We start from the raw sequence: 27,248 nt of genomic DNA on the forward strand, positions 1-27,248 counted from the left end.
GACGTCACCACTCATCTGTTTGTCATGGCATTTTTCTCAGAAACCTTCATTAGTGACGTACGGATTTAGTTAATAGTTACAGGAACTGTTTTTGAGTATAAATTAACAAATAGGTAGGTAGACATTTGTTTTTTTCTCAGTAATATTGTGTTTTTTAATTCTGTGTTAACTTTTCTTTGGAGACTGTTGTGGTGTGTGTGCTTTGTATTTGTTTTGTTTATTGTTTATTGTTAATACTGTGTGTCTCCAAAAAATAAAAAATAAATAAAAATAATAAAATAATAGCACATAGGCAGGTGATACCTACTTAGTTGATAGAATAGATCAGTCAATCACCTTTTCCTTTTATAGGTTAGTGCCTACTAAGTACTTATATTTTGAATATTAAGCAGTCTGCTTTGAGTTCTGTTTTTCCAAGGGACTAGGTAAGTATAAGGTATTTTTCCGCGTAAAAAGTGTCAGCCTTACTTACCCACGTACCTACCTAATTACATCCATAACTATACCATTAATATTATAAATGCGAAAATGTGTCTGCCTGTCTGTCTGCTAGCTTTTCACGAACAGTTCAACTGTTTTGATATGGTATAAAGTTAGTATAGGTATAGTAAGTTAGCATAGTACATCCCGGGGATGGACATAGGCTACTTTTATCCGGAAAAATCAAAGAGTTCCCAAGGGATTTTTCAAAAACCTAAATTCACGTGGAAGAAGTCGCGGGTGTCATCTAGTTAGGTATATATCTCATTATAGTTTAATACCATACCTGCATTATTTTGTGAAAGTCATTCTTTACGCAAATAATAACGTAGGTTATTAAACTTATAGTTTGAATTGTATTTTTAATATTATCTAAATAATTATAATAAGTAAGTCTTCAATACCATTTGTCTGGCTTTTACCTTCAAAATATTAGTATTCAGACAAGATCGGTTCCTCAATTAACATAAATTACGTTTTATAAGGAAATCAGCTAATCCGGGACTTTTTGTTTGCAAACCGAATGCGTCAGAAAAGACTAATATCAAATAGGTAGTAACGCACATACCCCTATAACCTATACCTACGCAAAAAATACGTGTCTAGAATAACAACAAACTGTCACGCAATATGGTTTTATAGGGTTCCGTATCCAAAGAGTGCGAAAGGGACCCTAAAATACTAAGGCTGAGATCTATTGAGCGCACTTTGACTTTGCTCAGAACTGTTAAAACGAGACAGCGTTATACCGCTGGCATAAATCTGTCTCGTTTTAGTCTGAGGAAAGTCAAAGTGCGCTCTATAAATTTCAACCTAAGCCTTCGCTGTGAATCCGTCCGTCTGTCTGTCTTTCAGCGGGCTGAATCTCATGAACCGTAAAAGGTAGAGTTGGTTTCACAGTGTCTACGAGCTCCGAGTAATGCTCTTGAATGAAAAAGGTTTAAAACGCTAAAGAGCTTTTAGTCTTCTAGCCTTCAAGCCTTCAAAAAACGAGGCGACTCTTAGGTTGAAATCTATAGAGTGCACTTTGACTTTGCTTAGATGTAAGTTGACATATATTCATTCTATATTCTCTAGACCGTATTTAGTAAGTTGGCGGTGCTTTACCCCTGTGCCTCGGAGAGCACGTCGTGTCTTCGGTCCTGCGGCTGATTTGTCTCCGATTGTGTCGGATTGCCATCCCATCGGATTATATTATAAGGAATAGAGAGTGCACTTGTGTTTGAAGTTGAACACATTTGCTTATTTTAATATCTCCCGCACAGATGACTCTCCGCATCTCTGCACACCGCACAGATCTCTGTGTAGAAATAGCCATGGCCGAATTCGGTGGGAAACCCCGTAACCCCGACCACGGAGGACCACGTCTTAACCACTAAGCTATAAACGCTTATCCATACTAATATTATAAATGCGAAAGTGTGTCCGTCTGTCTGTCTTCAGATAGCTTTTCATGGCCCAACAGTTTTACCAATTTTGATGAAATCTGGTACAAAGTTAGATTATGTACATCCCGGGCAAGGACCTAGGCTACTTTTTATAAAGGTAAATGAAAAATTCCCACGGGATTCTCAAACATATGAATCGGTTAAACGGACGGGCCATTTAACCGATTCATATGTTTGGTACAGATGTAACTCGCATCCCGGAAACAGCATAGGCAATTTTGTATCCAGGAAAATTCAACGAATTCCCACGGGATTTTTAAAAAGCTTAAATATACGTGGACGAAGTCCCTCATCATCAGCATCATCTAGTTGTATATAAATTAAATAAAAAAGTGGATAACACGTCTCAAATTGCGTTATCATGAATGAAAGAATCTATTATGAATTTTCCGCTTTTCTGACATGCGGGGAAACCGCTTTGCCTGAAGCTTTCTTTACCACGGTCGGTGTAGCGCTCGCAATTAGATCTTTTCATTTTCCTCATAGCATACGGGACCCACCTAATTAAACATTATGAGAAAGCTAAGTTTACGTAGCGAGGGGTTTCCCGCGTTCAAGAATCCGAGAGATATTTATAATGTAAACTTTTCAAACTAGCAGTTTTATTCGCGGCCGCGTGCGAAGAAGACGCGTTGCGCGAAAAAACCTTTTTAGGTATTTTCAACGTATCGAGATATTTATTTTAATTGCTCGACCGATTAATAAAATAAAACAAATACTAAAAACTAGTTATTTATTGACGTCTTACGCCATTAATTTATTAGCAGATATTCCAAAGGTTAGACGAAGCTATGCCTTGGAATTTGGATTTTTAGTGCGATTTTTGTGGTTTTTTTTTTTCAAAAATTAGTGATGAAGGGACAGAGTAAAAGATTTGTGAATCACAAGGGAAAAGCTTATGATATGGGTGTTAAGAAAGAGAAACAAGACGACAGTATTGGATTTTTTGACCTGGTAAGTCAGTTCTTTTTAATTACTTATCAAAAAAGGGAGTTTTCGGGGTCCATGTTTGTATGTGAGTTTCTGTATTCCACCATAACTTTTAAATGCCTGCACAGATTTGTGTGTATGGGGTACCGTTCAGAATCCTTACATCATCCCGAGAGACACTGGCTATTTGGGAAAACATGGGGCAGTATGTTTTTTTTTTAAATTTTTTTGAATTATTCTTCTTGTTTTACGGTAAAACAAGAGAATAATTTAAAAAATTAATACTTTTACCGAAGTAGTTAGGAATATTTTTGTAAATAGGTGTATCACGTCCTTAGAATGTTAAAAACGTTTAAATATTGTATATTTTTTATTGAAAAATACATAAATTCCATAGCAGACATATAAGATCCTAACCGCAAATAAATTAGTTATAAAATGGCCATTAAAAAGTCACGTTAAGGTCACATTAAGGAATTGGGTCACAGACCTCAGAACTAGAAGATTAACTCTACCGCCACGCCATATCACTTCCGAAAATAAAGGTGCGCGGATATATTTTTAACCGACTTCAAAAAAGAAGGAAGTTCTCTATTCGACTGTATGTTATTTTATGTTTGTTACGCGATTACTCCGCCAAATATGAACCGATTTTGATAAATTTTTTTTGTTTGGTAGTTGTTGGTAGGTCATAACTTTCAAAAAAAAAATTCAAAATTCAAAATGTTTTTATCCAATTACACTTTTACAAGTCCTTTTGAATCGTCAAAATAATCTACCACTGGTTCGGAATGCCGTTCCAGGTACTTCCAAGATGGTCCCATTTTTGTTTAGTGACGATCTGATGAATATCTTCGGAAATAAATAATTCGGAGTAAAAAATAGTTTAATTTATTACCAAATATAATATTATTTATACAAGAGTTAATGAAATTCTTAACTATAATTTTTTGGAGTCGGTGCCAATGAGGTGCCAATGTGGAGTCACAAACAATATTAAGATGATTAGAAGGTTCATGCGGCTATTTGCACCGGTTCCAAAAAATGTTAGTTTAGAATTACATTAACTCTTGTATATACATAATATAAATTAAATAATTAAATAATTTAATACTTTTTAGTGTTTGTGGTTATTGAATTCCGTTAAAATTTTATTTTTGTTTTTTTTTTAGAATTAGTCTTTCATATATTTATTACCTATAATTTTATTGATGATGCGTAACGGCTAAGATGATAAATTAATAAATGAAGTCTTATTTTTTACTGGATTTATAAAACGATCAATACTAGAATAATAATTAAAATATGAATTGAAACCTGTTTCTGCCTATTGGTAATTTATTACGGTATCAGTATAGGTAGGTATTAGGTAATAGGCAAATAGATATTGTTCAGTCGTTTTATTAAAACGATATTACCGTGATATTAGTCTGAACATCGTAACTTGATTGACCTGTTTCCCCAAGCAAATGTCAGCCGTAAGTATGGAATATTAGCAGGTATTTTCTTATTTTATATATTTTTGGGACGCACGATTAAACAAAGCGCTACTTGGGTGTGTCGTAACTCGTATGATGTTTTTAGGGTTCCGTATCTCCAGACAAAAAAGGAACCCTTATAGGATCAGTTTGTTCACTGGTTCGTTGTGTATGTCTGTGTCTGTATGTATATCGTGTCGGTCAAGACCCGTCAAGGAAATCAAAACCTATGTAGGGTACTTCCCGTTGACCTAGAATCATAGGTAGGTAGGTCTTATACCACAAGTAAAGGAAAGTTCCGAAAACTATGATTTTAGAATTAAGAACATCATTAAAAAAAATAAAAGTGTTATTTCTTTTTACGGAACCCATCGTGTGCAAGTCCGATTCACGCTTGACGAGTTTTTTGTTGAATGAATGATATGCATGACCTCCTTTGCGGACTTAAGACGCCTATGCACTCGAACTGAACTGCAGCTGAACTGTGCGTAGAGTGCGTGGGCACCTTTATGGCTTCGCGCTTTACAAAAGCTCCTAGGGGAAGTAGGATCTGGACAAGACTGCCTGGAGTCGTGGTGCTCCGATTCCTTTTTGGGCCACATAAGACTAATTTTGTGGCTTATTTATAAAAAACCGGTCAAATACGAAGGCCAATTTCACAGCCAAGAAAACAGAAAAAGCTAGCATGAGCCAAGAGAGCTTAAAATAAATACTTGTTTCGGACTATACGTTTTTCTCGATTTTAATATTTTTAAAATGTTGCCAATAGCCAAGAGACATATTTGTTAATATAGGCACAGAATTTAGATAGATCTAGATTAATAGATACTTTATAAATTCCGTCTCTATAAAGGTGGCCTAGTGGTTCAGATTTCAGTTGTCGTGGGGCCAGCTGATTTAAGGGGTCCGAGGATCTTAAATTTTTGGAGTTGTAATATTATGGGGCAATTTAATGTCACTTGTCTTATAGTTGAGGAAAAACATCGTGAGGGAAGCTGCATGCCTGATCCATAATGTTTTCAAAGGTATATTGTGGTCTGCCAATCTGTAAATGGTCAGCGTGGACTATGGCCTAACCCATCCTGGTTGTGAGACGAGACCCGTGTTAAATAGCGCGGCGATAGGTTGATCATGATGATGATAAATAATAGCCTCGAATTAAAAAATCCGAAGAGATAAGGGATTATTTTTTATATTTTTGTACGGGCGAGTACTTAAAAATGGCGAAATGTGGTCCTCGTATTATTAAATATCTACGTAGAGAACAAATAACCTTATCATACACGTAAGTTGAACACTTGAAAAGAGCAACCGCCGAGTTTCTTGCTGGTTCTTCTCGGTAGAAACGGAATTCCGAACCAGTGGTAGATTATTTTGACTATTCAAAAGCACTTGTTAAAAGTTTATTTGAATAAAAATCTATTCTATTCTATTTTATTCTATAGAGTTCTGTGGTAACTGGTAAGGCGAATTTTATGCCATGTTTGGAATAGTTTAGTTTTATGCTTCTTGGTATTTTAGCCGCTATTAAAATATAAAAATAAATAATGTTGTAATTGGTTTGTCGTGCAGGACACCACTTATAATAGGTAGGCAGGTATAATCTACCTAAAAAAATACAATTTTCCGACTAAGTATAAGTAATTTGATCCAACGATACGATACCTATTTAAATAATTAACATGCCATAGACTATAATTTATTATGCTGGAGGCAGAATATGGCAAGATTTTTGAGATCTTGATTCCAGTTGTGTAAAAAAGGATTCTCAATCCGTACGTATATAGACAGGTATGATATTATGAAGGCAAGGTAAGACACGTCAAAGGCATGTGTTTGGTCCCATTTAAATTCGTTATGAAAAACTTGGGCGACTGAGGATGGGTGGTGTAGAGCGATTGGAATAATTTAACATTTTAAACAGTAAATTCATCAAAATCTGTAGGTACACTGGTTTTTGTGGCACTTAATGTAACAAAAATGCCCTGTATCTTCTATAAGTTTAATAAATATAAATAAATAAGTAAAAAATAATAAAAATTACTCCGTTTAAATTTTTTCATCCCATTTTATTAACGAGTTGCTTAATAATAATATTATACCTACTCGGAGATAATGTAGCTAATTAGTTCCGGAGCTTACCTACTCCCTACATTAGGTACAAATTAAACTCACAAGACTAACTACCGTTCAAACTTGACAATATTTCGATCACTGTATTAGTGACGTAAATAGCTTAATTACATAAGATTCTTCTAAACGTATGTAAGTACATACTACCTACGTAGGTATGTCATAAAGTGCGCGGTTTTTTCTGCGGTATTTCCAAGAGTGCACGGGCGGTCGATTACTGTGAGTCATTACTCATTAGATGTAGAGCAACATTACATAAGCGACATGCCACTCCAAAATCGATTAAAAAGCGGCCAAGTGCGAGTCAGACTCGCGCACTGAGGGTTCCGTACTCGGGTATTTTCTCCAACATTTTGCACGATAAATCAAAAACTATTATGCATAAAAATTAAAAAAAAAACTGTTTTAAAATGTACAGCCCTTTCAACGAAACCCTAAAAGTTTAAAATTTTTGAGGAAGAATGAAAATTAGTTGCGTTCAATGATGACAATAAACCGTTAACTAAGTACCTACCTATTAAGCGAGTTGCTTTATTAGCTTCGAATCGTCTTTAAAACGCCTATTCAAAGTTCAAACCACGCCTGGGGTAGATTCCTATTTCCTAGACACTTTTCTGTGTTCCTAGAGAACGATTTTAGGGTTCCGTACCCGAAGAGTGCCAACGGGACCCGTTGTTTACTAAGCTGTCTGTTATAGATAGAGAGTTGATTTCTATTGCCGCAATGACGAAAAATTATTTTTATGTCGCTCATAAGTCATAAGAAGCATGCCTGCAACAATATGCAGCGAAGGATGGACTAACCAGTGTCAAATGAGTTTGATGACTTTCATTTAGTGATCACTGAGTAATTACGAAGCATCCTGCAAATCTTAAGGCATTGGAATCAAAAATTAATAAAGTTATCCAAGTAAAGCACCCTTTATGAAACGCAAATTATTCTGTCTTCTCACGGCATTAACATTATTAAGATATAAGCTTGACCCTCACTGACAACCACTAATTTGCGGTAATTACTGCATTTTTGACAAACCCGAGCTCAGAAACGCTATGTCACTAATCTTGACTTTGTGTTTGAGTCATGGAATTAGGAAGTACCTACTTGTAAGTAGGTATTTCCTGATTCCATGATTTGAGTTGACTTAATACACTTGGTGTTCAACATTAATTAACTTCCTGTGTTGTGTTGTGACGACATTGCTGAACAAACTCGTTTTGACCGATGGACGTGACAATACAAAACACCAAGTCGTAATTTTATTTAAAAAAACCGGCCAAGTGCGAGGGTTCCGTACTCGGGTATTTTTTCCAACATTTTGCACGATAAATCAATAACATAAAATACATAAAAAATAAAAAAAAACAGGCTTTTTTAATTTAAAGGATTCCAGTGTCACTCGGGATGATGTAGCTAAGGATTATGTAGAAAAAATATTTTAGAGTATTAAGTAGTCTAAATGGTAAATCTCTTCAAGTACTTGTTAAATAGGCTTATTAAAATCATTATAAGATTTCTTACAAAGTTTTTTTTTTAATATTAGAAGATACCAATACAGAAATATTTTTTTACCGAACTTTGTATCAAACTTTTCTTACACGCACTTGACCAGTTTTTTAACACGACTGCCTAAAAAGAGGAGTGTTATGTTTCAGGGAGTATGTGGGTTTCTTTATTCCACCATAACTTCTAATTTGGCTGAACTAATTTGGATGTATACCGCTAGAATCCTGACACCATCCTGAGTGCTACTGGCTGTAAATTTTTTGAAAAAAATCTAGGACAGAGCAGTGTTTTTCTTTTACTATAACAAGATTTATTTTCGTCATTTTTCGTACTTTGTAATACCTATATCTGTATAATAAAGATATCAGTGGCCTCTAAATAGATTCAGTGAGTCAATGAGACGACAGTGAAAGGTCAGACAGATCCGCCTGATCAGTTGCCTCATATTACGGACAACTGATAACAAAGCAGAATGATTGGCAGAAAAGTCCGTTATTTTCGTGTAAGCTGTCAGTTCACGCCTAGGTTACTGATACAGATTACAGAATCGGTGATAAGTGATAACCGATAAATATAAACAATCACATACAAGCGAATGCAACCCAGTTCAAAAAAACGGTTAAGGGTGAGTCGGACTCGCGTACCAAAGGTTCTGCATAATAGTATAAACAATAACAAGAAATGACACTTGTTAATATAGTGGCAATAGATACATCATCATTATCATCACGATCAACCCATCGCCGGCTCACTACAGAGCACGGGTCTCCTCTAAAAGTGAGAAGAGTTTTGGCCTTAGTCTTTCGTGCTGGCCAAGTGCGGATTGGCAGATTTCGCAGACCTTTGAGAACCTCAACCAGAATCCAGAACTTACAGGCATGCAGGTTTCCTCACGATGTTTTCCTTCACCGTTAAAGCAAGTGACATTTAATTGCTTAAAACGGACATAACTCCGAAACAACATGCTTGCATGGCACCGACATGCCCGGGATCGAACCCCGGACCTCCGATTTGGAGGCGGACGTCCTAAACACTAGGCTATCACGGCAAGAAATAGAAGTTCTGTGAAAATTTCTACTCTCTACCTGCAGTTCATGAGATACAGCCCGCTGACGGACGGACGGACAGCGGAGGCTTAGTAGGAATAGGGTGTTGTTGGCACCTTTCAGGTACGTAACCCTAATAACGTATTGTAAGTAGATGTCACATAATATTATTATGAGGCAGACATTGGTCGTTGGCACCGAATAGCGATATCTGAGCGATATGCCAGTCTGACCTTTTATAACACAACTTCCCAAAGAAAGGAGTGTAATGTTTTCAGGATTCATGTATGTATATGAGTTTCTTTATTCCACCATAACTTCTAAATGCCTGAACTAATTTGTATGTATATGGAGTATATCGTCATAATCCTTACACCATCCTGCGTGACTGCCTATGAATTTAAAAAAGAAATCAATAGACATATTTTCAAAAGTGAAAATTTTAATTAGCTCAGTTCGTTTTTTGGCGGGGCAGTCGCGTTTTCTCAGCGTGAAACGCGCTCTTCCGTAATAAAATAATTAACACTTATAGTTTTGTCCTGTACGTTTGTCCGTCTGTACGTCAAAGCAATTTAGTATTAAGAAAGTAGACAAAATTTTGAAAAAAAAAATATTTCACAGTCCCTCCTGAAGATGAGAAATAAGTGTCTAAAAAATATTTCGCGCGACATAGGCCCATTAAATTTTATGACGTTTGATTTTAAGTTTCTGGAAAATAAGCGTTTCTGAGTCGTTTCTTGATTAGGTAGGTATTAAAAGAATTTGTTTTATTCAATAATCCGAGAAAGAGAACTAAAAATTAAAAATACCTCAAGGTGAGAGATTATAACCGACTGTTTATTTTAGTTTTCCATCTGGTTTTTACCGCGAACTCGAGTCACTGTATCCAATGTCTATTCCTATTAAAAATCCGTAACACTGACTCCTTATCGTTCAATATTTTAGTAGGTACCTACAGATGTAGACAATATAGATTATATAGACCCGTTCAATAGTTACTTTCTCTATAAACTTCGTCTGAGCGTCAAGCTAACATTTTTAGCTATATCTAACTTATTATTTTACCAGGACGTTGCGGCCGCAATGTATACCTATTTCTTTATAGGTACTTAATATATCCTCATTAGTAACCATGTAGGTAAAACATTTTTTATTGCTAAGGAAATCACTAGAAAGAAAGAAAGAAAATTAATTTATTCACTAGGTACATAGATATACATAAGTACGAGTAAATAGTTCTAGTAAGGTTTAATGAAATTGTTTGTAATCCCATTACCCCGGTTGCGGGTAGGACTGTTACAAAGAATCTACAAGAATGTTAATGCGGATTTCCTGTGCAGGTACTAACGTTTACGAGAAAATATGTTACTTCAACTACCTATTACAAGCTCAACGTCATCCAAGCAAAGAACACTTCTAAAAAAATACGAATTTCTTACTAAATCTTCTCAGTAGAAGTTCTTTCCGAACAGCGGTGGTGGCATTTTGACTTATCAAAAGTATCACAATAAGTCCCTACATTTACTTAATTTAATTTTCACTTTCAGTGCAAAATATATTACCTACACAGTACCTACGACCACAAAAATCACACCCATTATCAATCGAAACTAAAAATAGGAACTCTATTTTTACCTAATCCAAACAAAAATGTGCCCACCGACTCCAAAAAAAACTAAAAAAGCCGGTCAAGTGCGAGTCGGTCTCGCACAATCGGTTCCGTACCATCGGCATCGTACAAGATATACCACGGTCTAACACTTTTATGTAGAACTACGCAAGTTAATGACGGACGGTGCCATCTATAAAATGTGATTTAGTAAATTAATTTTTTCGTGAACACATTTTAATTATTTTTCGTGATGTAACCTAAAATTCAGGGTTTTCGGGTTCTTTCCTTTACTTTTGCTGTAAGAATAACCTACTTGCCAAATTTCATGATTCTAGATCAACGGGAAGTGGAGTGATGCTGTAAGGGTTCCTTTTTTCCTTTTGAGGTACGGAACCCTTAAAATGTTGAAAGCCTGTTTTAAAATATATTTGATCACCTCGCAAAAAATCTTAGGTACGCGACTCCCAAAAAGGTGTAGTTGAAATCCGATCCACCTCGGTTCGAATTCCGACGATATTCTTTTAAAGCATACTAGCTTATTCCCATGACTACGTCCGCGTGGATTAAATTTTAAAGATCTCTTGTGTCAAAATCCTTTCTTGGGACCACTCATGACCGCCAGGTCTAGGTTTTCAAACTCAACAGTGAACGATCAAAAGCATAGAAGGCGCGTTCCTAACAATAATGCATAATTAATTAATATTATTAAAAACTAGCCGATGGCCGCGACTTCGCCCGCGTGGATTTAGGTATTTCGAAATCCCGTGGGAACTCTTTGATTTTTCGGGATAAAAAATAGCCTATGTGCTAATCCAGGATATTATCTATCTTCATTCCAAATTTCAGCCAAATCCGTCCAGTAGTTTTTGCGTGAAGGAGTAACAAACATACACACACACACACACACATACAAACTTTCGCCTTTATAATATTAGTGTGATGTGATGCGAAAGTGTGTGTCTGCTAGCCTTTCACGGCCCAACAGTTTAACCGATTTTGATGAAATATTGTATAGAGTTAGCTTTCATCCCGCGGACGGACATAGGCATAGATATAAAATACTATTGGATTTCTGTGGACATAGGCTACTTTTTATCCCAAAAAATCAAAGCGTCCGCCCAGTATTCTGAAAAGCCCATCCGTTTAACCGATTTATATGTACAGAGGTAGCTTACGGCAATTGACATAGCAACTTTTATCCCGAAAAAGCAGTGTTTCCATGTGGTTTTCAAAAAATCTAAATCCACGCACACGCAATAATTGTCATTCAAAAATTGAGGCCACAAACTCACGTCTGTTAAATTCGCAACAGGCTTCTCATTGGTTCGTACTTGTTAGGCGAAACAGGCCGCTGCCGTGATTGGCTGACTCAAAGTGACAGTTACGGAGTTTCGAATATGTACCGCTCACCACGGTAGAGATTTCGTTACACTACTACTCTGAAATGTACGGAACATTGCTATGCTTTGTAATTCATTAGACTTCAGGTGTTTAAACTGTACATTGTACATGGTTAGTGTACATTGTGTCAGTCAGTCAGTTTATCCTTTTATATGCATAGGTAGGCTACGGTATAATTATCTATAAAAAATTGCTTAAAGGTTTTTGTTCCGAAACGATTAAAGATAAGGCATAATTATAATTATCTACGTGTGTCATCCAAAAAACTCGGTTTCCAGGCTAGCCTAAGCCTGTTTATTTAGATTTTTTTGCTATACTTAGGTACATGTCAAAATACCTCCATATATGAATCATTCGGCGCTGAATGTTTTTTGGGATGAGGTTTGGGTATTGTTGTGACGTTTGCTGACGTTGCTCCGTTGCGACGTGATTGAAGAACAAATCAATAAGACAATAAACGAACATCGCATTTATAAGATGGGTAGTGATCAGTGGTAGTGATGCGAAAGTGTACCTGTCTGTCTGCCTCTCTGTGTTTGTTACCTTTTCACGGCCTAAGTACTTTGATAGGTTTAACAGGTTTAACAGGTTTTGACGAAATGCGTTTGAGATAGCTTGCATCCCGAAGTCGGACATAGAGTAATTTTACGGAAAATAAAAGAGTTCAAACGGGATTTTTAAAAGCTTCATTCCACTAAATAGTTTATCGCTGACCGTTGTATTCCGACGAGGTTTAAAAAAGCTTAAATCTACTTATAGTTAGTAAAAGAAATCTCTGGGCATGTAGCTCGTCGTTCGCGAAATCACATATGTCATCCACGTGATAAAACTCATAAAACAGGTTAGAGCAGTCCGAGCTGAATGACGACGCGGCCTACGGCCAACGGCTTCAAGTTTAAGGCTAACCACCACATTACCTTATACGCGTACCTAGGCACCTATATAAATGTTACATAACATTACATAAGTGTATTACATTTAAGGAAATTGCGAAGTAAACTGCGAATCCTTTTCGATATTAGACGTATATCAATCAGCACTCATCTTTCCTTAGGCTCTAGCAATAATTAGGGTTTCCGTACGCGAAGGATGTCAACGGGGCCATTACTAAGACTCCGTTAGTCCGTCTGTCTGTCTGTCAGTGGGCTGTATCTCGTGAACCGTAGTAGAGTTGAAATTTTCACAGAATGTATATGTATATTGCCGCTATAACGTCAAAATAACCACCTTAAAAGTTACGTAAGCTGATTGGTTACCATAATTCTAAGCATCTTGTTTTCTGTTACGGAGGTTCACATAGCTGAAAACATAGGATGTTAAACTGGACTATAATAAATAACTACTACATATAATAATAACTGGACATTTAATACTTTTATGGATTTTAATCACACTAATTATAAAGGCGAAAGTTTGTGTGTGTGTGTGTGTGTGTGTATGTTTGTTACTCTTTCACGCAATAACTACTGAATGGATTTGGCCGAAATTTAGATTGGAGATAGATAATATCCTGGATTAACACAAAAAAAATAGGCTACTTTTTATCCCGGAAAATCAAAGAGTTCCCACGGGATTTTAAAAAACCGAAATCCACGCGGGCGAATCCCTGTAGAATTTTATTATATAAAATATATTAATAAATAAATCTAGTAGGTGAGATGAGGTTGTAAAAACAAAAAGTGACACTTTCCGTATCGTTGTAGATTTCTAAAAACGCTAATAAATCAGCTTTCAAGTAAGCGAGACTCTATTGCCGCTTTTTTAACAGTTTATTTCATTAAAAAAAGAGTCACTATCTTATTCTAATGATTGTAGTGCGCCAATTTTAAATTAACTCAGAAATTTAGTGGTTACAACGGACGAGACTATATCCTACAATAATTCTAAGGCAATAAAAAATAAGGCAAAAGATATAGTAATCGTTTCTTATTACATCTGATAGATCGTGTTTGGCCGCAAACATGCCAATCATGATCACACACGATGAGATGTAACGGCAGTAGCCTCAAGTTCACACCTCTTCTAACTTGTTTCTAACCGCAAATAAGTGTGTTTGAACATTTCAATAATTTTAGCCAATAATAAATAGAATAGCTGTGTTCATAAGACTCGCACTTTAGTTTTATCAGGGACAAGGCGTTTACACTTCAACGCTAAGAAGATGTGTAAACATATCGGTAAATGGCCAAAAACTTTTAGGTAGATAGGTATATACTCGTACCTACTTAATCACTAATGACAGAGAGTATGCATCATCGTCACCATCATAATCAACCCATTGCCGGCCCACTACAACTGAGCACAGGTCTTCTCCAGAATGAGAAAGGCTTAGGTCATAGTCTGCCACGCTGGTTAAGTGCGGATTGGCAGACGTCACACACCTCTGAGTTTGAAACCATGTACATTATGGAGAATTTTCAGACATGCAAGGTTTCCTCACGATGTATTTATTTAGAAGTTATGGTGGAATATAGATACCTACACACATTATAGGCTGAAACATTACACTCCTTTTTTGGACAGTCGTGTAAAAATGCTACATCATTTTCGCTGATATTTATAAAACACGAAACTCCTTACAACTTTTAATTACAAAATCTATTTGAAATCTATTAGTTGATGCGAGTTTTTACCGAATTAATAAGTGATAATACATTTATTGAATGAGGTTTTATTATTTACCTACGTTGCCCACGACTTCGTTAAGTGTAGATTAAGCTTTTTAAAAATGTTGAAAAAAATGCACAATTTCAATTTGAAATATCTCTACCTAGTAGGTACTCGGTCGGTACCTCAGTAACCGACGAAAGTAACCTACATAAGATTTTATGTTATTCGTTATTTTTGGTATTACGGGTATTACATTCCTCATTAAATTCCTCCTAGTGTGTTATCCTCATGAGTTAATCCACGACTATTTCAGAAGTTATGACTATTTTACGAAGTAAGTAGATACCCATACAATATACAGGAACCTAAGTACTTCGTAAAACAATAAATTTAACATACAAAATGACGTGGATTGACTCATTCCCACTATGAGGAAAGCAATATGAGGAGGGCAACGGGATTCCCGTCTGTATGCTAATACAAAAAATAACGAATAACATAAAATCCTATACTAAGTTATACTTTTGTCGTCGGTTCGTGGAATCGGAATTATTCACTTATTTCCTGGCTGGCAATAGAATTTTTTGTTTGCTTTTAAATAATACGATTGCGGTATTATTAATCAAATCACTGAAAATTGAAATGGATTACTTTCAGTTTCAGTTTCGTAAATAACATTATGCGTGAAATTCATTTTGATCTCTTTTTTTGTCTTTACGAAATTATCTTGGTGTTCGACTATTTATCGCTAAAAACAGATTAGTTTATATTAGGTACAATATGGTTAAGTTTAATACAGAAACTATGAAAATTGTTTGACCACAGACCACCTCCCGTTTGATTAATGTTACAGATATACAAGACAGATATACCTACAGTTAAATATAGATTTCAAAAGTATCTATCAATAATTGCTGTACCTGTGCAGCTGTGTACAAAATATTTGAATATAAAAAACAGGATATTTCTGCAACATGAAATTAAAAAAAAAATTACTACCTCGAGTGACAGATACATTGCTGAGGTATTTTAAAATCGTACCTAGAAAAATGACCGCCAAAGTTTTGAGCAAAAAGATTATGAAAAAGGTGTTTAAATATAATCAAAAAATAAGCCAACCATTGGCATTCAAAACTGTCAACCTTCATTCCGAGGAATCCCCAATTTTACGATAATAAATTGGCACACTTCATTTAGCAAATCAATGCCTAATCAAACTTCGCAAAAAGTTACGTAAATATCTGCTAAATATATGGATTTGTGTACAAAACTTTAATAACCGTACTTCTGACGTCAAATAGATGTCGTCAACAGAATATATTTTAGAACACGTCCGATTTTGGCATTTTATTGGTTTTATTACGACTTTATGATAAAAATCACGTTTACGAGGGACATCTCATTAGATTTGATGGACTTAGTTCAGTGAATCACTATATAATCGTTAGTTTCGTATATATAACCGTACCTACTCGAAACCACTTCCAACTGTAGGTCGATTCTGAAAAACCTGCGTCAATCAATCGCAATTGCCGTGATTGGCTGAATGTATGCTATTCTAATTGCAACAATGCATTGTAGCCAATAGTGAGCGAGCGTCGACCAATCAGAGCTGATTACGATCGTGACATTGTAGCTGCCCCGATTTTCCAAAACGACTCCACAAAGAAAGAGTGATTGATAGATAGGTGATGTTTTGAGAGTTCATGTATGATGTATGTGTATCTGAGTTTCTTTATTCCACGATAACTATAACTATCCGTAGGCCGTTTTGCTTGGAATTAAGTTTAGATTTGTTTTCAGAAGGCTAAAAACATCTGGGTGCAGGAAAAAAAGGGTTTTGATCAGAACTGTAACTGTAGCGTATTGTTAGCCAGCTCCTCACTTTGCCTGAGTCACAAATTATAACAGTATGGTTCTACTTTATACCTACGTCGCAGAAATCAATACGACCACCTCGCGGCATGTGAAATGGAAACTTCCTCCGTTGGATCGATACCTACCTACTTGTTTATTTAAGGCTTTAATATCATAGAAATGCTTCATCTAGACGTGTGCACTCTATATAGGCAACAAGGCACTGCTTAACCCATCTACGGCCCACTACTAACCACGGGCCTCCATTCTGAAAGAGAACCACTAGCATGTAGGTTTCCTCACGATGTTTTCCTTCACCGTTTAAGCAAGTCATATTTAATTGCTTAAAACGCACTCCAAAAAGTTATAGGTGAGTGCCCGGGATCGAATCTCCGACCCTCGATTAGAAGACCGACGTCTATTAAGCACTAGGCTATCATAGTAGTAGTAGACAAATCTATTTTATTATTTCCGATTTGATTCGGCGAAGCCGTATCGCTATGTACTTTTTATCGCACCTGAATTTTATTTATACAAAGGTGTTCACCGGATTCGAACCCGCATTCATCTAGGAAGATGCTACAGGCCACTTGCCCAGGGCTACAAACCTTTTCATCGTAATGTACCTATTAGGTAAATTACTTAGGTACCTATTGCATAATATTAAGAAATAGATACATATACGCGTACTTAATCTGTTGTCTAATTGATTAGTATCAATCAAAGTCATTAATGATTAATTAATTAAATAAAATAACATTACAATGATATAAAATCTTTATATACAATAAGTAAATTCGTCATAATATAATAATCTATACATATACATAGTAGGTTATAGTAGCGCCACGCCCGCCGCGCGCGTTGATGTCTTTTGTATTCAGATTTCGAAAGTGCACTTAGTTTCTTCAAAAGTTCAAATTACAAAAAAAAAGATTCCGACGAATTGAGAACCTCCTCCTTTTTTTGAAGTCGGTTAGAAATGCGTTAGACTTTGATGTAGCAGGCAATTTTTTTTTTACTAAAACACGTAAACCAGACTTGATATCTTAAGTATAGATAGTGAATTTATGATTCGATTTTGATTCTTTATCGGAAAATATCTAGATCAAGTATCGAAATCTAGATTTAGACATTTACATACATTCATAAAATAGACGGTGATGACTAAGTGGTTAAGAGACCGTGAGGGTTACTTGGTTCGATCCCGGACACGCACCTCTAATTTTTCGGAGTTTCTTGTGTGTTTTAAGCAATTAAAATATCACTAGGAAAAATCGTGCTTGAGAGCCTTCTCCATAATGTTCTCAAAAGTTGTGTGAAGTCTGCCATCCGCATTTGCCCAGCGTGGTGGATTATGGCCTGAGCTGCTCATGCTAAGAGTGAGCCAACGACAATGGGTTGATGATGATGATGATGATGATGATGATTTAAGTTCATGTGATACTAACCACAAAACAGACATCCATTTTATCGATACTGCGAAATAAATGCTAATAAATTATTATTATTAAGTAGGTATCAGCTACTCCTTTGTTACAGCATATAATTATCATCAATATTATAGTGGTTTATGGTGTTTACGCTATTATTTAGGTATTTTTCCTTCCGCCTTCGTGCAGGTGGGTAATCTGAGATTCAAAATTGCGTAATACGTAAAAAGATCAATCTAGGCAAATATAATAAGAACCGGCCGGACTCTCGCATCGAGGGTTCTGTACTCAGATTTTTTTGAAATGCACGATAAATCAAAACTAATAGTAAAGTAGAAAAGTACATAAATAAATAAAATAGAAAAGTAAATAGTAAAGTAGGAAGTAGTTAAGTAGAATATTAAAGTTTGTAAGTTAGTTTGTTTTGTACGAAAAATCTCTGAAACTGCTGAACCGATTCTGAAAATTCTTTCACCAGTAGAAAGTTACATTATTCATGAATGATATAGGGCTATAGGCTATATTATTTTATTTTCAAAAGTTAGAGATCTCTACTATAATTGTTATTAACTACTCGTACGAAGCCGGGGCGGCTCCCTCGTACTAAATATTAATAAAACCTTAATAATTTTGTATATCCAATAACCTTACTTATATTATACCCACACATACTTCTACAGTTGTTTCGAGATTTTTATTACTTACATTTATTTAAAACAAGTTTAATAATTATTTTTCTAGATAAGTAGGTAAGAATCTAGACATTTAAAACAAATAATAATAATGATTGATAGAATATGGAATATTTAATAAGCGCAGCATTTGCACGTGGAATACCTACTTGTTTCCTTATACGAATACAACAATTATGTAACATAAATAATAATATAGAGGTGCACTGGTGGTAATCTGTATACGTGAATATATACATAAATGTATAAATTGTTATATAGTAGATCGACGGGAATGCTTCCCGCCGTCTCCCCCCCCTCCCCAAAGCAATAAGTTGAGTTTTATCCCAGGCAAGCACCTCTAATTTTTCGGAGGAAAATATCAGTGAAAGTTTAACACAACACCAACCACGCTAACGAAGTGCTGATTGACAAACCTAACACACCTTTGAGAACACTATGGAAACGTGCATGCAAGCTTCCTCTCTGTCTCGCTTTACCGTTAAAATACTACTTGTGTTTAATTACTGACAGCGCTAAGTATGTACTCCAAAAAGTTCAAAGTACGTGCCCGGTATTGAACCCTGAACCACTAAATTAATATAACCTTATCCAAGGAAAAAAGTACCTAGATACAAAAGTACAGGTAAAAAATTTGTAATCAACACTTAACATTAAGTGGTCTTAAGGATAAACAGTTAGGTAGTATTCAAGTATCTATACACGGTGTAACATGTGCGATGAGTTACATGACGAATACAGTAAGCATGGTACAGTAACATTTCCTTGTTTGTACTTGAGGAAAATACAAGTTTCCTAATAGATATCATTTATCAATTTTACTTATTATGGTAACGTAGAATCTAGGTGACGCCCGCGACTTTGTCTGTGTGGATTAAGGTTTTTAAAAATTCCGTGGGAAATCTTTGATTTATGTACTTCCGCGGGATGTAAGCTATGTCGTGTATTTTTTATCAAAATCGGTTGAAAAATGGGCCGTGAAAAGCTAGCAAACAGACAGACACTTTCGAATTTATATTTTGAAGAAATTTTGACTTTTCAAATTAAGCAGGTACTTATTTCTGTTTGGAAAAGAACAGGGCATTATACTATGGCGAATGACGGCCAACCTTTTGGAAGGGAGACGAAGAAGAAATGACTTCTCGCCCGGAAGTAAGAAGTCTCCCTCCAGTTTGCGAAAATTGATTGATGCTTCAACTATCAAAACTCTAAGGCATTCATATTTCCTCCGAAAAGTTAGAGGTGCGTGACAGAGATCAAACTCACTTCCCCTTGAATAAAAGGCCAACATCTTAACCAGTAGGCTATCGTCGTTGTTAGATATATTAAAGCAACCAATAAACCTAGCAACCAATTAATCAAAATAGGCAGTAATAGTAGGTTAGTCATTTTGCCGCATACAAACTGGTTGGATGCATGCGGGCAATGCCTCAGGGACTTCCCCGGGCCACTTATCTGTATAGCATACACCCACTGCATACATACCTGCCCGTAAGTTCAGAATCGCCGGAAAAGCCCCGCCACATTCCATTTCCGATTGCATACAACTTTCTACTAGTATAAGATACCTAGTAGGAGAGTAGATACTTTAAAGGACAATGTACATACTTCTTTTAATTTGAGCCTTTTTGCAGCAATTGTTAATGATTATCTTCTATCCTACTTAATATTGTAAACGAGAAAGTTTGTATGTATGGATGGATGTTTGTTACTCTTTCACGCAAAAACTACTGGACGGATTTGGCTGAAAGGAGTGGAGATAGATTATACCCTGAATTAGTATATAAGCTACTTTTTATCCCGGAAAATCATTGAGTTCCCAGTTCCCACGGGATTTTTAAAAACCTATATCGGGAACGAAGTCGCGGGCATCATCCAATATTATACAGGGTGGCCGGGGATGGAACGTCTAAAAGAAAAAAAACCGACCAAGTGCGAGTCAGACTCACGCACCAAGAGTTCCGTACTCGGGTATTTTTCTGACATTTTGCACAACAAATCAAAAACGATTAAGCATACAAATAAATATAAATCTGTTTAGAATGTACAACTAAAGGCCTTTCATATGATAAACTTACTTGGTATAGTTATCTTACTTTGAATTTTAACATACTTTAATATGTTTTTGTGATGTAACCAAAAATTCACGGTTTCCGGATTTTTTCCTTTACTTGTGCTATAAGACCTATTTACCTGCCCATGACTCTAAGTCAAGGGGAAGTACCCTACAGGTTTTCTTGACAAACACGAAGACGAACAGTCAGACAACAAAGTGATCCTATAAGGGTTCCGTTTTTTCTTTTTGAGGTACGGAACCCTAAAAATTTGAATAACTTTTTTTTTACCTGGTTTTTGCTTAGGTAGTTATCGGTCAGAAATCATGAAATAGGTAGGTACTCATCAGGCATTGATATAAATAATATTATAATAGGCGGATATTATTTTTTTACGATTAATTTATTAGTATTTCAACTTAGCCATTAAAATAACACTGAAGTAAATTAGTTTTGCCTTGTTAATTGTTACTAATTAAGCTGAAAAACTATAATTTATTTAATTATAATGGACAGCCAGACGGCAGTAAATATTTTATTATTAATTCGAAGGTTTTGCGAAGAACAATACGATATCAGTTATACTTATCAGTCATTAAACGTAAGGTTTCATTAAAATCGTTGCAATTTTTCAGATATTATCAATTAAAAATATTTTATGTAGAAAAAAAATATAGTGACTTCTAACAGATGTTGCCGTCTTTGTTTGAAGTCAAGGCTTTATATAAAACACTAGGAGATTACTTGGTATCATAATATTAGAGCTATTTTTACTGCATCCCTTTAAGTAGGTGTAAGGGGGAAGTGAGGCAGATATGAGTAGTCAGTAGATGCAAGGGGTAGGTACATTAATAACCAAAGATATTTTTATTTGAATCGTGACAACGCTAGCACGTGTTTTTATACATGTTATATAGTAATCACACTAATATTATAAAGGAGATAGTTTCTATGTGTGTGTGTGTATGTGTGTGTGTGTGTGTGTGTATGTTTGTTACTCCTTCACGCAAAAACTACTGGACGGATTGGGCTGAAATTTAGAATGGAGATGATTATACCCTGGATTAGCACATAGGCTACTTTTTATCCCGGAAAATCAAAGAGTTCCCACGGGAATTTTAAAAAACCTACATCCACGCGAACGAAGTCGCGGGTATCAGCTAGTAATAATATACTTTTAATACAATAGCAACCTCAGCAACATCCAGTTAGCAAACTAAATAAAATAATGCAGAAATATTATATGAAATATTAATTATTATTGGATCCCAAATGTATTTTTAATGCATTTTTAAAATTAATCAATGTGATATCAGTTTTTTGAAAATGTCGTTTGGGGTAGGTACAGTGGTAAAGTTAAGTCAGGGGCGCATTAATACGCATCAATGCAATACATTATTTGTAAAAATATTAGAAAATATCCAAAATAATGAAAATTAGGAAATACACACAAAAACAATTCGAAGGCGGATACAGAAGGAAACTTGGAATTAGAAATCTTGAAAGCATTGTCACTAGCTTAGGCCTCAGACGGTTTGAAAGCAAAAAGCGCTACACAAGCTTTGCAAATCATTTTGTGACTTGCAAAGCTTTCGCAGGTTTTTTTACTGATTTGGATTATTCTTTAACAAAAAAATACTTTTCAATTATAATCAAGCTTTGTCCATTTTCAGTTCATGTCAAAGTGCTCAATTAATCTTTCCCGTCGGTGGGGCAGAATGATACAAATACCATTTTTTTTAATGTAATAACTTTTTTATCTCCTTATTTAACCAGTTTTTTTTAATGTAATAAATTATAATATGTATTTAATTTAAGCGGTTTGTGTACTTGCTGTTGGTGTACCGAAATAGAATCACACTAACATTATAAAGGCGAAAGTTTGTGTGTGTGTATGTTTGTTACTCCTTCACGCAAAAACTACTAGGCGGATTTGGCTGAAATTTGGAATGGAGATAGATAATATCCTGGATTAGCACATAAGCTACGTTTTATCCCAGAAAATCAAAGAGACTTCGAAAAACCTAAATCCACGCGGGCGAAGTCGCGGGCATCGGCTAGTAAATAAAATAAAGAAATTAGATTACAAATTAGAATTATTGAAGTTGATTATAAATTACAGGTGTAAATAAGGAGACAATGTAGCATAAAAGTAATTTCCCACTTAAACCACAAAAGGTACTTACTTTAGTAATAAAATAATCAAAGCGATAAAATAAAATTATCCGTCAATAATAAAGTAAGTGAATCATAATATTCGCAATAAGTAAGTGCTTACAAAACCTTATATTTTCCTGTTACAATTCAAGTTCAAGTTTTGCTCGTCATGCACTTACCCCTGCTCTAAGTTCACTGCTCCTAAGTAGGGTTCAGTAATTGTCCTTCAAGTGATGCCTCCATCCCTACATCGTGTTTCTCATTGCTCAGGGTCATGACCCCTTTTTTATACACACGAAATGCCTAACGCATTTCCCTCCGTCAGGGGAAACGGAGGGGTTATGTGGGGCTTGCACACACTAAAACCACCTAAAACCCCTGTCTGTGTAATGTTCCCTAGACGGACGATTGTGTGGGTTCACTTATTGGTATTCACCGCGCTCCCGCCCTGCCTACCGACTCGCTAACTCATCGCTGAATGCTACGGAGCTAATTTGACATTTATTTGTAATCCATTGAAGGTTTTCTACGAAAAAACTATTTTAATATCACTCAATGAAGCAGCAATGTGGAACCAATCAATGTCAAATGAGCTGGGTGGCTATCAATGTTAGACACTGACTTAGCGAATCGCCACGGTGGTCGTGAATCGTGATCCGCCACGAACTTGCAGACTGGTCCCACCACTGTCGGCAGCCTGGCTACTGCAACATCCGTCTCAGATGCGCAACCAGAACATGACGCGTCACCTCCTTCCTTACCTGGGGTCCTTCTGAGCCCTGACCGGGTGACGAACGAGGGGCGTAACCCATATCCATTAATCACATTATGTTAGGGGGGTTTCTTGAAACAGTATTTCGGTAGAGTCCCAGGTCTTAATCCTTGTGAAGTTTTTAAGACCTAGGAATTATTTATTTGCAAGAAACATTGAACATAAGTTGACACTAATTTCATAACATTACAAAAAAAATAAACAGCATGTTTCAACGCTTGCGACGACGCGACGTGTAGGTACCTAGATAGGTACCTACAATATCATATTTTATGTAATCTATGTTCTTTTGATTAGAATTTAATTTCAGAATCATTATCAAGACTTAGGATACCTGGCCAGTATTTTAAAATGTTAGGTACTCAAAAACCATTAAGATTTATGGCGTTTCTGATAATTAACACTACAAGCGCACTCATGAACTCATGATACTCGTATTATCATCAAAACTTACGATCGCACTCATATCTTCGTCTACCACATAAAACAGTCAATTTAACCACTTTATGTCTTGATTGAAGTTTTGTCTCCGGGTGAGACGTTTATGTAATGACTAAATTCCGTATAAGGTAATTGTTTAATCAAACCATTTACTGGCTGATGCAGATTCATTAAATTCACTGTTTCACGTAATTTCGTGTGGTTTTATTTTCCCCTTCCTTATCTTACAAAGTTTAAAGAAATCCTTTCTCTCTCTTCAGTGCTATCCACGAATGAGTGCCTAAGTATTATGCTCTAATTTGAATTCGAGACAATACGGGCCATCGTTTGGATGCTGCATTAATGATAGGTAACCTTTGATCTTGAATGATTTCTTATACTTAGCCTAGAAAAATTTGATATCAGAATCCTCCATAATTAATATTCAAATAGTAGCTAGTGAGTTGAGTAGAATAAATATAAATAACATTTAGGTTTACCAGAGTGAAGCTACGAGGATCTCTAAAAATTAAAACTCAAAGTTTTAACTGTCTCAACTCAACGAGGCAATAAAGGCAATAGACCGCGACACTTTTAATTGTAATGGACGCGAAATTATTTCCATGAATTATTTAACAACGCCGAGGAATTCATACAAGACGTACGTAATTAAATACTATAAACTAATATTATGAATGTGGAAATGTGTCTGTCCATGTGTCTGTTATCTTTTCACGGCCCATCTGTTTACCTGTTCTCGAAGTTTGATACAGACATATAAGTTAACCAAAAAGATACCACGGGGTTTTAAAAAAAACTTCAATCCACTTAGAGAAAGTCGCGAGTATTTGTGTGCAGCCTGCATCCCGGAGACGAACATAGGCTACTTTTATCCCGGAAATTGAAGAGTTCCCGGACCAAGTAGCGGGTATCATCCAGTTGCTTATAAACGAAAAGGCTGATAAATAAATGAATATTTCTGAGTCTGTGTTTCTTAAACTTACCAGAATCTTTTGTGTTACTGACGTGTTAATATTGCGGTGTATAGACATTGGTGGGAAAATCTGTTTGGGTTATACAATGAAAATATAGATAATAAAAATATATCTTTCTTTTAAAAGATATCTTTCTTTGTTTCCAGTGGCGATATTCAACATGGATCGAGAGGCTAGCCACAGTATTAGGTTCCCTCTCCGGCTGCATCTGCTCAGCAGGACTGGTCGCCGCGGTGCTCATATACGGAGAACTCACAGCTCTCTTCATCACACGACACAAGGCCGAGCCCAATGCTGGACAGGCGTACATATTACACATTTTTGGAGGGGACAGAATAGTGTAAGTAGATATGATTCATTATATTTTATATGTTTTATTGTAAAATTTTCATTAAAAAAAAAAAAAAAAAATTCATTACATAATGTGGGTATCATCACCTTATAGTTACCGATAATCGAACCAACTTTGTCGTGAAGTATAAATCCTATAAAAGCTTAGGCTAAAATCTATAGAGCGTTTGACTTTACTCAGACTACAGTTAAAATCAGAAACATTTATCTCTATGACATCAATCTGTCTCGTTTTATGTAAAGTCTGCGCAAAGACAAAAGTAATAAGTATGCTTACACGGCGTTAAGTTCGAAGAATCGATAGACGTTGGGAATCTAAAATGCTTCTAAGTCCTAGGTGACAGACGACGACGAGTCGCTAGATACTGACATCAGAAGCTCGCGTGAACGTCAGACAACTATTAAGTAATTGTCCTTCGCTTGACAATGGTGACAAATGTAAATTAAAAATTTTCAACACCCCCGACAAATCATTTTCAAATAAATAATTATGTATATCTAGGCAACGTCCATCTTGACAACTTGATATTTGTCAATTGACACTTGAATATTATGAACCTAAGGATTATCTAACCTTCTTTTCTACAAGAAAACTAGAAAATAGCTGATAACTTTTAAACGGCTGAACCAATTTTTTTGGATTATAGCTAAGAACACTCTCGATCAAGCCACCTTTCAAACAAAAAAAACTAAATTAAGATCGGTTCATTCGTTTAGGCGCTACGATGCCACAGACAGATACACAGATACACAGATACACAGACACACACGTCAAACTTATAACACCCCTCTTTTTGGGTCGGGGGTTAAAAACTAACACTTCAAATAAATGTCTAGGACCAAGATATTCCCTGTCTACGAATAAACCATTGTATTTATTTCCAGAGGTGACAGCAACAGAACCCACCACATGGACGCTCTAGTGGAGGACTCGATAGCATTCGCGGTGGCCAGCTTCGCGATAATGGCGTGCCAGTTGGTCGCCGCGGCCTGCGCTGTCACCCTCGCGAACTGGGCTGCTGCTAGAATGGTAACTTTTTTTAAATCCATGATAGATCCATGAGGATGATAACTAGCCACGGCCGAAGCCTACCACCAAATAAATGATTAACCAAATAAGATGATTGTGATCATCACACTGTAGCTATCTTTTTTATCATATTAGAGTCTCTAGTGGTAAATGACGACACTGTCTAAGTTAGTAGCGAACTGTGGCATGGCATGCCAGTTTTTAAATACATCGCCTAAAATCGGTTTTTACGTGGCGTCGTACCGATACCCTCTAAAAATTTGGCAAAACCACCAAAGTGGTAGGACTATATCGTAATTCTGAAACGAATGAACTGAATGAATTTTAATAGCGTTCGCTTTAGAGAGAGCTGTGGTAGAGCAAGTTTTCACTTATTGCTTTTTAAATTCTGTTTAAAGTCAATGTAACGCTTAAAGTACTTATGGTATATTTTGTTTTCAGATAACAAGGTTAAGATGGAAACTCCTACGATCAGTATTAAGTCAAGAGACAGCATTTTTCGATACCAACACTACGATGAACTTCGCATCGACCCTTACAGAGTAAGTTGTACCTCTTCTTTGAACAACATCTTTAAAATTCAGTACGTCATTAATTTCAAGTCGATCGCAACTCTTTTGCTAGGCAGCGTGCCTATTTGAGTTCGTGAGACAAAGTACAAAAGAAAGGAAATGCAACAGCTCATTCTGTATACAAAGCTTTGCTTCTGACGACACCTTTTTTCAAGCAAAGCTTTTTAATGGAACTTTCGAATGGGGACCTTAATGGCAATATAATGAACGAAAAAGCACGGCATCTCATCGGCTGGGCATCAGGTTGCCCGTATCATTAAGCGAAACACTGTAC

At 36.0% G+C, this 27,248-nt stretch overlaps 1 protein-coding gene across 1 annotated transcript in view; it reads left to right on the top strand.

Annotated features, from left to right (window-relative positions):
- Positions 1 to 2,543: 2,543 nt before the first annotated feature.
- Positions 2,544 to 27,248, top strand: part of LOC123870764 (multidrug resistance protein homolog 49-like) — a 53,814-nt gene continuing 29,109 nt past the window's right edge. The window contains exons 1-4 of the mRNA XM_045914170.1: positions 2,544 to 2,882; positions 25,168 to 25,361; positions 26,258 to 26,402; positions 26,844 to 26,944. Of these exons, the coding sequence (XP_045770126.1) occupies positions 2,781 to 2,882; positions 25,168 to 25,361; positions 26,258 to 26,402; positions 26,844 to 26,944 (542 nt within the window). The 5' untranslated portion in view covers positions 2,544 to 2,780. The remainder of the gene's footprint in view (positions 2,883 to 25,167; positions 25,362 to 26,257; positions 26,403 to 26,843; positions 26,945 to 27,248) is intronic.

Source organism: Maniola jurtina, chromosome 13 (genome assembly GCF_905333055.1).
Source record: "Maniola jurtina chromosome 13, ilManJurt1.1, whole genome shotgun sequence".
Classification (NCBI taxonomy): Eukaryota; Metazoa; Arthropoda; class Insecta; order Lepidoptera; family Nymphalidae; genus Maniola; species Maniola jurtina.